General features: G+C 38.7%; 2 protein-coding genes across 3 annotated transcripts in view; one reads left to right on the top strand and one right to left on the bottom strand.

Annotated features, from left to right (window-relative positions):
• LOC102233545 (ankyrin repeat and fibronectin type-III domain-containing protein 1-like) overlaps window positions 1-1,192 on the bottom strand; it is a 181,790-nt gene extending 180,598 nt beyond the window's left edge. The window contains exon 1 of the mRNA XM_023340388.1: window positions 997-1,192. The gene's annotated coding sequence lies outside the window, so the exon portion shown is untranslated. The remainder of the gene's footprint in view (window positions 1-996) is intronic.
• A 4,888-nt stretch (window positions 1,193-6,080) lies between these two features.
• capn15 (calpain 15) overlaps window positions 6,081-16,372 on the top strand; it is a 56,286-nt gene continuing 45,994 nt past the window's right edge. Inside the window, exon 1 of one of the 2 annotated variants that reach the window (XM_023341039.1) lies at window positions 6,081-6,397. Coding sequence is in view for 1 of the 2 variants with exons in the window: in XM_023341038.1 (XP_023196806.1) it covers window positions 12,534-12,712 (179 nt within the window). In the remaining variant the exon portion in view is untranslated. Of the gene's footprint in view, window positions 6,398-11,029; window positions 12,713-16,372 lie in introns of those variants that run through there. The other variant, XM_023341038.1, reaches the window with a different exon arrangement.

Below are 16,372 nucleotides of genomic sequence, written 5' to 3' on the forward strand. Positions count from 1 at the left end.
TAAGTATGGCGCTGGTCCATGACTGTGTCATACTTTACCACCTGGAGTTATGAAAACTTCCCTTGCACAAGTCTGTAAACAGGTATCATAAATGTGAGTCACTGCAGGCGTGAGCTTATCCTGCTTGTCATTAGCTTCATTCATGCCTGTGTAGCTCCTGATCAGCCCGTCTCTCTGTCTCTCTGTCTGTCTGTCTGTCTGCATATTCATGCATGACCCTGTAAAGTGACCCTGACCTGATCTTCCTTACTTCTACACACACGTGCACACAACCTCATATACTTTTTTTTGTTCCCATATAATCCCTGCACACACACGAACACACACACATCTTTTTCCTTTTCCCCTTAGACAATTGTGTTGCTCATTCTCCACTATTGTGGAAGTCAGTCATTTCCACATGTGTGCTGGCCATAAAACAGCAAAGAGCCGACTAAAAGCATCCCTTTCCTGAGTAGCAGAGTCACAAATGGTCTCATATAAACACAGGACACACCTTAGCCCAACAGGTTTCACATACATTCTGCTTCTGACCCGTTCAGTGACAATAAACAAGCCTCGCTTTAATTAACCGTCTCTGTTAACTTCCAAGATGTTTTTCTCCGAGACACAAAGTTTTATAGCAACGCTCCAGACCGCATCTGGTGTCTTTTGTGTGTGTGCGTGTGCGTGTGTGTGTGTGTGTGGGGTGTGTGTGTGTGTGTGTGTGTGTGTGTGTGTGTGTGTGTGTGTGTGTGTGTGTGTGTGTGTGTGTGTGTGTGTGTGTGTGTGTGTGTGTCCCACAACGTGCCTCGCGTTGGGTTTCCTGAGCATTGTCATGACAACAGTGAGCATGGTGGCCTTTGAAAACAATACTCCATACACACGTTGAGAGAAGTGTGCTGGACGAAGTGTGAGTTTAAGCACTTCCTAAAAACTTTAGGCTCTCGGGAAGTTCCCTCAGAAAACGCAGAGGTGTCAGATACAGGAGCAAGAAGCGTGCATTCATTTTCTTACCCTCACTTAACGAAGAAAGTTTGTCTTTACGCCTTTTTCCCGGGGCTGTTCTTGCCTTGGCTTCCGTCCCTGTCTCCTTTAGATTTATTTTTCCGTAGCCCAACGATAATAAAAGGCTTGCTTCTCTGCTTTAGTGTGTGGTTATCCCCGTAGAGGCGCTGCGAGTCTCAAACCATGTGTGAAATCAGCGTCCAGCCGTGGGGCAACTTCCTCCGCCCAGACTCATTCTCTTCTTCTGCCTGCTTCTGCCAGGGGATGCTTTACTTTGCTTTGCTCCGCCTCGTTCAGCACTAAAGGTAAATCACTGCCATCTAACAACCCGAAGTTTTTTTAAACTAAATGAGGACTTTTCCAACTCTATACTGTACCACTGAAATCGCCCAAAACTGGAACTTCAGAGCTTAAAGCTACTTATAAAGACAGCTAGATTCATTTAGAATAGTTTTCCACTTACAGAACAATATGTCGTGCACAGTTTTTTCCAGTATTTATTTTTTGCTATTTTGTTGTAAATCACCATTTAATCAAGATAAAACCTACCACAATCCCCCCCAAAAAAGTTTCTATTCTGGTGACGTCACAGAAGTCATAATGGTGCATTCCATTTCCAGTATGAACCCGGAAATTCCGACTTCCCTTTCGGAAAAATCAACTGGAACGCACCGCAAAGTCGGACTTCCCACTTTGAAAGTGGGAGCAACTCCAACAAACATCAGTTACGAACTAAAAGGCCCTTTTCAATATGGCCGCTAAAGTTAATATGTAAACAGTGTATGCATATGAAAAGTAAAGCGATGTTTGCAACATGCAGGTTGAAATCCCAAACTTCCCCAACTATTGCCAATTTTCCCATCATCCATCCATCCATTTTCTGTTCACACTTGTCCCTCATGGGGTCAGGAGGAGCTGGTGCCTCTCCAGCTACGTTCTGGGCGAGAGGCGGGTCACCTGGACAGGTCACCAGTCTGTCGCAGGGCAACACAGAGACATACAGGACAAACAACCATATACACACACACTCACACCTAGGGAGAATTTAGAGAGTCCAGTTAACCTGACAGTCATGTTTTTGGACTGTGGGAGGAAGCAAGAGTACCCGGAGAGAACCCACCATGCACAGGGAGAACATGCAAACTCCATGCAGAAAGACCCCGGGCCGGGAATCAAACCCAGGACCTTCTTGCTGCAAGGCAACAGTGCTACCAACTGTGCAGCACACGTCTATCAATGTTTCTTTATGCGCATTTTGTAGTATCGCATTAGAAAAGATTGGTGGAAACGGCAAATTTCAAATAAATTTTGCAAATGTTTATGCTTACTTGAGTTGGTTATTGGCTTTTCTGAAAAAGAGTTGATATGCAAAAGAGGAGATGGAAACACATATTTCAGAATAAATTCTGACTAGGCTTGTTGGAAGCAATTATTTTAGTAATCAAGTAATCCATAAATAATTCTGGTGATTAATCGAATAAAACAATTGATAAAGTAAAAATATTGGTAAATACTGACAGAAATGCAATATAAATATTGGATATCAACATCGGCCCAAATTTTCATGTTTGTGTATCCCTAAAAGTTACTTTTCTGTAGTTTAGAAAATTAAACTGTAGCAATAATAGCTCACTTTTTAAGTTAACCTGGACAAAAAACAGAGAAAAATCTGAAGCTATATTTAATTTACAATTTAATATTAAAGCAGCAGGCTCACAAATACACTTCTAAAACGAAGTTTCTACTTCTGTTTTTAAGTTTATTCAGTCAATTGAATAAATAAACTCTGACTTTGACCTGCCATTTATAATGGGATCTTCAGCACCTGCGTCACACAGAAACACTTATGACCAGTCATGTCTGGGCTTACGACAGCTATACCCCACAATGCGCTCCATCACCCATTTGTTGTGACCGGGAAGGTATAAACATTTATTTTTGGTGCGTCCATAAAGCTACACTTATTATAAACATCAGATACGGCAGCCCAGTGTGTTCAGTAAATCTTTTCCTCCTGTATAGGTGCACCCGCTGCACACTTCACCACCGTCAGCTCCGAACTAGCCGCCAGCGAGCAGTTCCAGGACAAAGGCCTTGTATTCCAGTCATTTTAAGGATGCTTATTGGTCCCAACAAAAAATATGAAAACCTGGACATTACCACCAATCAATAAAATCCCCACAGATCCCCGGACCGAAATTGAAAAATTGGACATGTTATGCTGCTAGCACTTAGCATTCGTCAACTACTCTTAGGCGGAAGTGAGATCTTTGTGCGCCATTAATCATCACCTTGCTGGAATGCAGCACGCTAAATAGTAAAACATAATTTAATGAAGATTCATTTGAGGAATAACATTAAGTGACTGAACGCTTTTTGCATTCTTTAGTACGTAATTGTTATCAGAAATCATAAATGACAGAAGAAAAACTAAATTGATAGAACAAGAACTTATCATATAGAATTTTTTTATTGAATTGAAATTTTTTAAATGTCTTATTGGCTCTGGTGGCCTTTATTTGATAGATAATTGACAGGAAAGTGGGTAACGAGAGAAGGGGAAGACATGCGGCCAGGCCGGGAATCGAACCTGCGACAGCCGCGTCGAGGACTAAGGCCTCCTTATGTGGGTTGTGCTTAACCCCACTGCCACCACAGCACATCCCATCAAATTGAAAAGTTAAATGCAATTTATTTTTTTTTTTATTATTTATCTGAAGTCATGCTGAGAAATAAATATTTTATTCTGTCCAGAGTTTGGGCTGGTTTGATTTTCTTTTGCTATTGAAAGTAATATAAACAAAATCTCAAATAAAGAGAAATAAAAAATATGTAATATAGACCTCGATAGAGACCTAATTTTGTAACCGTCTTATATTGTGACTGTAGGAGGCGCTGTTTTTTCTGTGCATCTCAAAGTTGTCATTTTTGTTGCACATCGAGCATAGATGGACAAGAAGTTTAAGGAGTTCGAATAAGGGTAAGTACTTTAAAAAAGAAAATACCGAAAATACTCACTCCTACCACATATGGACAGTTAGTGAACATAGCATTTCAGTTTAATCATTTGACCTTTAAAATAAAAAAACACATAAGGCAATTGATATTAGTTCCCTTAATCACATGCATTTTTATTTTTATTGCTTGTTTCCTTTGTTATTTACATTTTTCTAAATCAAATTTCTCCTTCAGAGTTGTTCAGTTGTATTACCTATGTTTGCAGCATGGACTTCAGGAAAGTTTGCCAACAATAAAACACATGGAAGCGTTTTGTAAAGAAGACCTTCACAGGGAGTACGTTTAAAAAATGTTAATCCTGTGGTTGAAATCAATATCTTCTTGTGTGTTTATTGCCATTTGCTAGGAGAAAGACAAATATAACTGGATGGCACCTTTAATCACAATGCTCCCTCACTCTTTGTTTTACTGTGTCCAGTACCAGCAGTATAACTGCTGTCATGCAGGACCTGCAACCCACAGCAATTAAAGTTTAATGGGTGTTAGACTTCGTTTCATTATCCAAGCAGCTGAAATCTTCCTAATCCTTTGAACCCCCCCTGGTTCAAACAACCTGGGTGACACTGGCATTAGCCGAGGTAATCCAGACTCACTACAGTTTCACATGCTACATTTTATCTTGAGAGAACTTATTTTGCATGGATGTATTAAAGAAGGAGTAGAAAACCCAATCGGGTCCCCATGCAGCCAAGGCTTCTGGCTGACAGTTGGGATAAGCAGAAGCAGAGTGTCATTTTGAAAAGAAAAGGATAAGATGTGGATAAGGTAAGGTCATTTTATTTATATAGCACATTTTAGCAACAAGGCAATTCAATGTGCTTCACATGAATTAGAGGAAGTACAAACAAAATAACAAAAAAAGCCAAAGAAAAACAAAAAGTACTGCACAATTTATAAACTAATAGGAGTTTCTCTGCATAAACTAATAGAAAAGAAAAGTAAAAGTATAAGACTACATATTGGTTCCCCATGTTTAATAAGAATAAATAGTTAGTAATTTATAATAGGTTTCTCTGGATTCTTGTTCTGATAAAACTAGATGTTGGTTCTCCATGTTTGATTCTATACTTTCTAAGTTTGTTCTAGTTTTTTAAAGTAACAGGAGTTTCTCTAGGTTTTTCTTTGATGTTAAAAGTTTAATGCTAAATGTTGATGTAAGGTCATGAATAATTTCTCTAGATAAACTAATAGGAGTTTCTCTGGATTCTAAGTTTGTTCTAATTATAAATGATCCTTTTAAAGCTAGAAACCTTTGTCCAGGCCACATAAAGATAGTTACAAAGTCGGCCTTCTGTTACCTGAAGGACATTTCCAGGATTAAAGGACTAGCATCCCTCATTCATTAGTTGAGTTATTCTTTTTAGGAAGTCTTCACAGATATTCCTAAAAAGTCAGTCCTCCAGCTGCAGTTGATCCAGAATGCTGCTGCTGGCATACTGACTAAAAGTATGAAAATAGACCACATCACATAGTTTTGCATAGTTTGCTTTTGATTAATAATAATTGGAACATCAATAATTCAATGTGTATTCCAACTTTTCTTTACTTTTCTCCATTATATCATTCGAATTAACTATTTTTCTCAGTTTTTTTGTTTTCTTTATGTAAAGCACTTTGAATTGCAGTGTTGCTGAAATGAACTATACATATAAATTTGCCTTAATAGTGCATATGTAGTAGACCCAGCCTCACACATTGCAAACTCATGTATTACCAGTAGATGGCGCTACATATCCATCGTCTGAAATGTGGATGGCCCATATACACTAACAAAACATTCAATGCTTAAAAAAAGAAACCCAAACAAAACTTTTACAATATAAGATTGCAATTAAATCCACATATTTTAATAAAATATTTTTTTTACACAGTCTGAATTAATATAGTATTTGTTAATAAAAGGGACGGAGGTCATACCCGGATATCCTTGTTAAAATATCAACATGGGAAATGGAGTTTCGCCATTTTCCCATTCTTCAATCCACGTTACGTCGGGGGACGTGACGTAGCTCGAACACATCTGAAATGCGCTCCTTGATGTTTATCGACGCTTGCGTCACGTAACCGCAAAGTTACGTAATTTACGTACGTCCGAGTCCGTATTTGCTCCGTAGAGATTCCCCCCTTCCTTCCTGGGCTGATTGAGGTAAACCTACGCGGTCGCATCATTATCGCTAATACCTGACGGAGTGGAAATAAACGGAAACATTTTACGCGCCTGACCGAAACCTGTGAGGTATGAGGCGGCAGCGGGGCGCGCGCAGCTGAAACCCGGAAGGGTTAAAGTGACCGAATTACGCGCAGGAGAGGAACTTAAGGTCTCCATGGCTGTGAAAAGTTAACGAAGAAACGCCTGAGAAAACAGGAATTATTCGTCCCTGTCCGACTACAGGTAAGAATAAATGATACTTGCGAGGAGTTCAGGAAGTAAACGGCTGTGGAGGAGTATCGGTAATGTCGGCTAAATGACTGAAAAGAGTCTTTGTTTACAGTGTCCCCCCGGTGTCTTCGTCTCAGTAGGACTGGACACTTTATAGCAGCTCTCTGTAGCTGAGGTTAGTGGTAGTCTTACAGCTCTACAGTTTGTTCACTAATAAAATCAGTTGTGCCTTAAATAGTTTACAGCCCTGCACCAGAGGGACGAATCGGTCTACAAGTTCCTCCGAGCAAAATTGGATAACACTGTTATTATTATTATTATATATTAATTTATGTTATATGTGTATTATTGTATACATTATTAATGTGGCTTCGAAACTTTAGTGCCGTTTATCTTCAGTATGTATTTCTGTTTTGGGGTCAATGTCATAGAAGTGCATTTATTTACCCCAGTTCTGGTGTTAAATGTTAAATTTAAAGTTTATTGAAAATGGTCTCAAAACAATATTATCGTTTATCGCAATAACTTCTGGGACAATTTATTTGGCCTATATATTACAGTATGTATTTTTCTACTAAATGTGTGTTGGCATGTTTTGTGTAACCCAGTTTGGTAGGTAAATTGCTTATCTACCAGTGAAACTAAACAAATTGTCTTGATTTTGAAGAAAAATCTGAATTACTCGTATTAATGCTTCAATAACGATTATTCAACATGCTGTTTGGTTTTGAAACACTGTACGTATATCAAATTTATCACTGCTTCTGTGAACCGTTGATATATGGATTTAATTGTATAGATGTAAACTGAAAGTAGATAATCCAGTTGTTTTAAAATATCTAATAAATTAGGCTTAATTAGTTTTGCAGCGGATGCAAGTCGTGCGTTTTAATGTCTTTGTACTGCGTGAATGGAGGCCTGCTGGGAAGATAAGGGGAAAAAAGAGTCTTGGGTCACTCAGGATATTTGGGTGAAAAAATCTGCAATGTACCATGAAATCAACTCACATCCTCGCTTCTCGTCCCTCTGAGAACCGAAGTGAAACCCGACCGCTCCCTCTGGCACCGGCTGTGTCAGCTGTTGCATCTCCGGCTCTTCCGGGGGGGACAGGTGTTTCTCAGACAGGTGCGTCCGTGTAACAAAGGGCTGGAGACGCTTAACTTTATGTTTTGTTTTTATTTTTTCCTTCCCGCCATGTTTAATCCCACAAACTGTGGGATTAAACAGCTGACTCAGTAACGGAAGTATTTTTGAATTCTGCTGATTGTGAGGGTTCTTGAGAATTTCCTTTCACCCAAATACTGCTGGGTAAGTTGTGTCGTTTGTTAAAGGAATAGAAAGAATTTGCCTACAGCGATACTCATCTTTTCAGCCTTAGAGCGTTGCAACTTAATTTCTTAGTTTTATTTATTTACTCTTGAGTCATTTTTTATCCATTACTTACACAAGTCAAAAAAGGAAAAAAAACACAAGACCAAACTAGTAGGGAAATAGATGAGAAATATGTAAATTCCTGTAATTGTAGACTGAAAAATGTGTATCTTCACTTTGTTATCCATAAAGCATCATAAAAATCAGAGAAGAATGTTTTCTGTTTATTTTTTCTAAAAAGTATCTCCAAGGAATCCCAGCTGAGTTTGTAGACAAACTCATTAAAGAAAAAAAAAATCAGCAAATGATTCCCCCTAATTGAAGTACAATTGTTTTTAATATTCGTCATGACCTTTAGTTTTTTTTTTTAAATAAATCCTTCTCTCTTAACTTGTAGCTACTTTAATTTTGAACCACTTTTGTATACAACTTAAAATGAGTTAATTATGTGCTTTGATCACAGTCAACACTGTTCTCAACTCTTTAGATTGTATTTCTCCATAAGTAAGCTTGTTCTCTGGGATTCCCAGCAGAAGTTTTAGACCAGACAAACCAGTTTGAGTCTCCACACCATGATTTAGCAGTTCGTATGGGTGATACTCCTGCAGCACCTATTTATGCAAATAAGCAGCACTGCTTACTCATTTGTTGACTCACTGCCTTGTAGGCTACAAAAGATGCATAGAAAAGCGTGTGGTTTGGTGAGTCCTTGTGATATGAATATGGCTGTGCATTACGCGCTCGATTTGCTGCTGAGCGCCGCGTTTGTCGAAGAAATGAGGCCAAGGAAGACACTTGAAGTGGAAGAGAGCGGAGGACAGGAAAAGTTTGACGGCTTCTCTCAGTAATGTGCAGCGACAGTTGAGCAGTGATGAGTGTCTGCACTGTCCTCCGTTTAACCCTTCGCTGCACCTCCCACCGCTGAGGCAGAGCCGGCACAAAGCAGAAGCAAACTAAGCTGCTGCTGGTTTAATGAGTTGCAAAATTGAAATAATGACATTAGGGATGGAAGTTATCGATTCAAAAAGTTGATATAACGTTGATTGATATTATGGATCATGCAGTAATTTTCTTAAAAACCAGAATTTTCTCTTGTTTTAAGACGGTTGACCATCTCTCCATAACATAAAGGGCAAAACTTTTTCATAATATGCTGAATAAAAAATAAACAATTAAAATTTAACATTAGTTTGTGTCAGCTGTTTTAAATACTGACTGAATAAACAGAAAATTGTGGTTTTCTCACATTATTGAACTTTGACCAATTTACAAAATATAACAAATCAGGAACCGTTGAAGATACTAAGTAGAAAAATAAAAGATGAAAAGAATAAAACGAACAGAGCAGAAATGTTCTTATGAAAAATCCATCCATCCATCCATGCTTGACTTCATAACATAAGAGAGATATCTACTTTAAAAAACATAGATTTTAAAAATCTACTTTAAAAAATAGGAAAGTAAAAATCAAAATTTTTTTACCAAAAAGGTTGATTTTTTTTTAAATCTACTTTTGTGTAAAAAAAGGTTAAATTTTTTAAATCTATTTTTTAAAGTTGATTTTTTAAAATATACTTTAAAAAGTAGATATACTTTTTTTTAAAATAATCTACTTTAAAAAAAATCTAATATCTATTATAAAAATATAAATGTTGTAAAAATTTTATTAAAATGTAGCTTCATATATTTTTTAATTATATGTATTTTTATTTTATTTTATTTTTTCTTTATTTATTCATTTATTTTTTGGTGTCATATTGACCCATCAGAATATCGTCTTTACTGTCAGATAAGTGGGATTATTAAAGGAAGCTGTTTTTATTCAGGCAGTGATGAAGGAAGACTTGGTTTTTTGTGACGCTCTGCAGCACAACCAGCAGCTGAAGCTCCATGCATGATGAGCAGCTGAAGAGACAACAACCCTGGGCTCCTGGTGAGCCACAGACAAACTGCATTATGCTTTTGTTCCTTATTATTAGCTGGAAGCACTTTATGAAGTTGGACTGTTACTTCTTCCCTTCATAAGTCTTTACCTAATGTGCAGACCTCCGACAGTCGATAAAATCACTTTCCTTTTATCCAATTTTATCTGTGGATGCACTGAAACGAAAAGTTGGGTAAATATTGTTCTTGTGGCCAAAACCCAATATTTATCGATATTATATTTCACTACATTTTTGACAGCATGAAAAAAAAAACAATAAATCACCACACTCACAAATCAGTGGTGAACCAGATGGCTAACCACATTTCACAAACAACAAGACGGAAATAAAATATCAGTTTTTAAAATCGACAGTTTTACAAATCAATCAGATATGTCAAAAAAAAAAAGATTATTTTCTAATTATTTTAGTACACATATATAATAAATCCCTATTTATTTGATTTCAATATGTAAATAAATTAAATTAAGATAATTTGTAAATTGTATAAAATGATTACAGCTCCCACTAGAAAACTGTAGATTTTTGCTTAAGTTTCCTTTTTGTAGTTACATGATTTTTTAAGGGAAAATGATTTAAAAAAAATCTTAAATTCACATATGTAAAATTAAGGCCTTAAAATATCTTAATGAAATAACTTGCCCTTAAATGTGTTCTCCTCAGGTCTTGAATTTTGTTGTGGGAGGAATATTTAATCTCATATATAACACTAAAGTATTTGTGAGACTTTAGTGTTATGTGAAAGTCAAGGTGCCAGCGGTTGCATCTAAGCTAACTCCTGTTGTCAACCCATACAATTAATTTATTTTCAAAATTTTTTGTATGTTTCTATCATGTTACAGGTCTTAAATTTCATTCATAATGGTCTTATAAAGATCTTAAAGTATTAAAATGTGAATGTTTAAAAGTGCATTAATGCAGCTGTCTTCACATATATGTAAAAAACAAAAAAAACCTTTTTAAAAAATAAAAAGTACACACTGCAGCTTCAAGGGTCAAACAAAACATTTATAAATAAACCATGAAGTTTAACAGAGGTTGTTTCTGCAATGAGTGAAACTGGAATCGGTTCCCCTGATCAGATTCTGCCCACGGCCCGTTCAGGTCTGGACCGTCTCTGAGGTGCAGCCTGTTTTCCTGGGACGTGGGAGTCTTCACTGCGGACAACTTGTGTCTGGAAGCCACCACTCCGGGATCCCATTCACATCAGGCTCTGGCTCGGCGCTCAGCTTTTATTTAAATCTCTTGAACGCAGCCCCGCAGCTTTTCTCTGCTGGCAAAGGCCAGTGCGCATGCGCTCTGCTGACACTCCAGTAATCCGCTGGAGGAGATTGCATCCTAGTCCACTGCGCTCATGCTGCTACCAGTGAGGGAGAATTAAAAATGATGGAGGAAATGTGGAATTGGAGAAATGCAGGTTAAGATGTTCGGACGTTGTTATGGGACGGAGCGGAGTTTCGCGATGAGCAAGCGGGACGGGAACGAGGAGGAATCCGAATCTAAGACATATTCGCAAGACGGCTTGCGAATATGAGAAACCCGCAGACAGGAATGAAGCCGGCAGAAGATAAGAGGTTTTCTCTGGGATCTGTATATCTGTGGTACGTGGACGCAGGCGCAGAACGGAAAACCAGCAACACTGCTGTTCATTATAAGGCTAAAGTGGACCGGCGCGCTGCTTTCCTGATCACCTAATTATTGGTCGATACATTGTCTTCTGCCCCATCATCCCTCCATCCAAATGCACACTGTGAAGTTTGTCCTCCGTGACAGTTTCGCCGTAAAGACGCGCGGCTCCGTCAGCCGCTGCGCCTCGTAGAGACTCGCAATGACGGGCAGACGGGTCCAGATCAACCCGAGCCAGCCTGCAGGAACTGGACCGGCCGGACTCCTGGCTGCGGGATCAGACAGAAATTAAGCTGCGGCTCTCAGACAGGAACACCAGGATCAAATCCCCGCTGTCGAGCTGGCAGAGGACCGCAGCGTGACACCCAGCACCCACTCCAGCCCAACCTCTCGGGCAATTTGTTGGATAACTCTTGAGGTGTAAAGAACTTTTTGACTCCCTGATTTATTTTAACCCAAGAAGGAATCCCCACTTTAAATATTTGTGATATTACATGTTCTCCTTCAGAGAAATGCAGCTGATATGTTGCTTTTAAATCTCCATAACAGCTGTTCCTCTGCCGGGATGACTGAAAGGGGAGACTGGGATATTTGCATACTTGTTGTTTTGCCAAAACCCCTCCCTTGAAACCCAGTGCATTAATTTCCTCCAGCTTCCCTGTTGTAAATAATTCTTCAGGTTTCTTTCACTTCTAACTTTCAATGGCTTGAGATGCATGTCGTGTTAAAACTCAACAAACAGATTTATGTACCTACATATTTCAGGTGTTTAACGCTGATTTTCTGAGCATGTCTAATAGAGAAGACAGGAAGCGCTTCCAAGGACTTATCATATGCTGTGTACAAGATTTGGTGCAGAATGTCGCAAGCCTAAAAGATGCAAGAAGAGAATTGCAAGGCTTTGCATCAGAAAAACTACATTTCAACCTCTGGAATCAGTAAAAATGCTCCCACTATTCAGAACTTTTCGCATGAACTCTGGGAAATGCAGCCGGCTTTGGATCGTCTACCTGCAGATCACCGACATTTGTGAGCAGCCCGTTTGTACCTGAGCCGGGGAGGATATCTGTGATTTTTTTTGAGGACCTCGGTGTGCTCCACCTGCTTCAGTTCTGGATCCCTCGTCAACTTCTGTGTTGCAGGGGAAACAGAAGCGAACAGGTATCAGGAAGAAAGCGGGGTCTATTTTACCTAAATCTGTGGAGATGGGGAGCTCGGCCTCGTCTCTCGCTGCAGAGACCGAGTCGGACCATGGCTTTGGCAGTACCTCCTACCCGTCGTCTTCCCCCGTGGGCTGGCTCAGAAACAGCCACAGTAGTCCGGTGTGGGGAACCACCTTCATCACACGGCAGCACCAACAGCCTGTGCCGCACCGAGAGCGCAGGTAAGAACTATAAAATAAGCCAGAAAATTGCGCAATTTGAAATGAAAAAATAATAAATAAAAATAATGTTCCATAATTTACTTTAGGATTTAGAAAGTTATTGTGCAAAGATGAGGTGGCTTTTGAGCCATATTGACCCTTTGCAACTACGTCACTCAATCATTGGAGACGCCATGATGGACGACAGAAGTGAGGGACAGAACAGAGCGACTGAAATTGTTTTCCTCAGTTGTTTTGGCCAGTTTATTCTTGGCTTTTTCTTGTTCGAGTTCAGATAATTTGTTTCTGAACATAACACACCTGGTTGGGGCTCATAGACGGCAACAGTTGGAAACAGTTTACAAAAGTTGTAAACAGCTAGCTTAGAAACCGACCCGTACCTCCTCCCTCCTGACGTGTTCATCAAACTTCCGGCTTTGCCTGAATTCACACCACATGACTTATATCACTACGTCATAAACAGCGTCTGCCTTTACACCGGAGAAAACTTAAAAACGTACAAAAGACCAGATGCTAACCAGTTTTTTACATGCTAGGCTACATGACCTGCAGCATTGTCTCCATGGTTACTAATAGCTAGAGGTACCTTCTCCATAAAGCAATATTTGATATCTTTCTAATCATACTTACTTATAAAGTATATGAACGTTAATCTTCTTACCTTGTAAAAAGTGTTTGCTGCAAATCCGGGATTACGCCGAGGCTGACAGTCATTATGACTGACAGCTGATATCCATCGCTGCAGAAGCTTTCCTCATTAAAATCCATATAATAAAATGACAAGTTTGGTTTTTATCCTTGTCTATTTGTGCATCCTATAACCACTGTAAAGTGGACTCCACTATATAGAAGTGATATTAGGTTACAGATGTCTGTTTTTAGACTGGTTAGACTGGTTGTTTTGACCTCTGTCATGGCGGAGTGGGCGGATCTCTGGAGAGTATTGACGAGTCGCAACACGAGTTACTACCATCCAAAATAATGAGGAAGACAACCGGAAGTAGTAGGAGGAATACTGTTTTTTATTTATTCATTTTATTTTTTTCCCCCTTCGGACAAAGTGCAACTGGCTCCACCATCGTATAGACAAAAATTTGTGCACATTTTTAATAGAAAGGCATTTATTGAGTGCACTCTGGCCCAACCGGGTCTGCTAGAAATACAAAGAATATAAACTTCTTTGAGGTATCTTCCCTCGATCTCTTGGACACATTATGGTACAAAGTGGAATATTTTTCTTCCACCATTCACTTGAAAAATACTTTTTGACCAAAGCCTCTGAGTGAAGGATTCAGTAACTCCCCTTGCCATGGATCCCACCCACTGGTTCAACAGAGCTTATCTAATCAAAGCCTTCATTTTGATGTTTGGCCATGATGCACCCAAAATCTGGCTAAGCTGGATTAATGAAAGCAAAATCCCGCCTCCTTCTATGGCTTAGCTAGATGATGTTTGCAACGATTTAGGAGGTTTTTAGTAGATTGCCTGTACAGATAGACCTAACCTCAGAGAGCTCGATAAAAACAATGTACAGCCAACAACAGCAAACCAGGACTAATTTCAAAATGAGTTTGATGATAGACTTTTTGGGCTGCTTTAATGCAGTTTTTCTAATGTACTAACAAGCACTGGTAGTTAAAGTATGAATGGCCATTGAAAACACGTCCACCTCTAAATAATCCAGTCTACGTTTGACCCATCTCTTCCTCTGGTTTTAATCTACGTTTGTCCTGATGCTGAGAAACGGTAGCAATGTTTTCATCAGCTTTTTTGAAGTATCTCATTAGAGAAGATTGGTGGAAAGGGCAAAATTTTAAATAACTTTCTCAAAAGAAGAATTTATAGGTGGACATTGGTAAGAAGTTGCTAATTATTTTGATGTTGCATGTCCAGTTGCTATTTACAACTGTCATTATTACCATTATCATTATCCGTAGATTTTCTTGTGTTAGTTTGTAACCATTTTCTCATTGTACTATCATTTATTTGTTGGCTCTTTACCCCAGAACAAGTGCATGGATATTATAATTTGGTCTTACTTACAAACTCTTGATAATTATTGAGTCAGTAAGTAATATATTTAATTAAGTTGAGATTAGGGGTAGGATTAAATTAGTGTTCACTTTTTTCTACTCCTAGTAGTGGTAAACAAATTATTTTGTTTACGGTTATGTATGCACACATTTCCTTTGTCCTACTGATTGCTTTCTTTTTCTTGTATTTAAAAACCTGTTTGAAATAAATAAATCAAATCAAATTTTGCAAAAATGTTTTTATGCTCACTTAAGGTGATTTTTGGCTTTTTCAAAAAGGAGTTAATGCGCTAAATGGGAAAAACATGTTTGCCCAAATAAATTCAAATCCCAAATCAGCTTTTATTCTTTTTTTTAAACTTGCAAGCGTTTTTGAAATAAAGTTAGCCAAGTCCTGTTCTTAGTACTGAAAATAAATGTATTCGATCAAGTCCAAAAGAAACTGAAAACTACATGCCTCAAATAATTTTCTAGAAAAAACTTGGACATTTTTTAAAATAAAAATCTAATTTTTAGATTAATATCATACATTTTCTACAAAAAAGTGTACATTTCAAATGTTGGAAATTTTCTTTTAGGAAATTTACAAGTTTTCTAGAAAATTTCTGAGACTAATCGTTTTTTTTCTATCTACAATGGCCCTGATACGTCATCGCAAAAATCCCTCACGTTTTGGATCTACAGTAAATATTATTTGCTTGATATTAGGTCGTTGTTTGTTTTCAGTCTACAATTTTGTCCCACATGGCAAAACGTTATTAGCCCTGATATGCAGGAACCCTTAACACAATGCCGCCCTGGGTGGTGAGCCATACTTTAAGGACCACCACTATAAGTACATTATGGAAAAGATGTAATACTCATGTATATTCACAATCAAATGAACCTGCGGTGTCATCTGTGTTGTGGTTGAAAGTTTCTAACTTTTTCTACAAACAAACTCAGCCGATGCGTCTTTAAGTAGCCACACTATTTGTTGGAGAGACGTTGCGTTCCGATTGACTGGATTTCTGAGTTTCACTGCATTAAAAGATTTGCTGTTTCAACGTATGCCAGTAATCCGCCGTTCCAGTTGCTGCTTCCTGAATCCCAGTCAACATACTGAAAGAGGGGAAAGCTTTGAATGTGCAGCTCGCACCACAAACGGCACTTTGGACTCATTTTCCTTAGGCATTGGAGGAAAATGAGATCTTCTCGACCACCCTCACAGAGATTTGTTTCCTGTTTTTCACTTATTATTTCGTTTGCTTTTTTTGGTCCCGTCTCCCAGAACGAGAGCAGGCAGTTTATATTGACCGCCTGAAGTGTATTGAAGTTGTTGCTGAGTCACTCAGGGCATCATGGTCTGGTTGTTAGTTATTGATTTTCAGAGAGCCCGATCACATTTCCCCACAATGGATGTCATTATTTATTCAGCATCCGTCTCCAGTTGGGCTTTCATCTTTCCTGATTCCTGCTGTCAATGCTTGCCTCGTGGGTTGCTCTACATTTAACAGTAAAGGCCGTCCTGTCGTGGTCGGGAAGATTTTTTAAAAAATCCATCCAGACAGGTCTTGTTGTATTTGCTCGGAGTTTAAGCACAGATCCATCAACCACAGCTCGATTTATGAATGAAACGGAGGCTCCT

This window comes from Xiphophorus maculatus, chromosome 10 (assembly GCF_002775205.1).
Source record: "Xiphophorus maculatus strain JP 163 A chromosome 10, X_maculatus-5.0-male, whole genome shotgun sequence".
Classification (NCBI taxonomy): domain Eukaryota; kingdom Metazoa; phylum Chordata; class Actinopteri; order Cyprinodontiformes; family Poeciliidae; genus Xiphophorus; species Xiphophorus maculatus.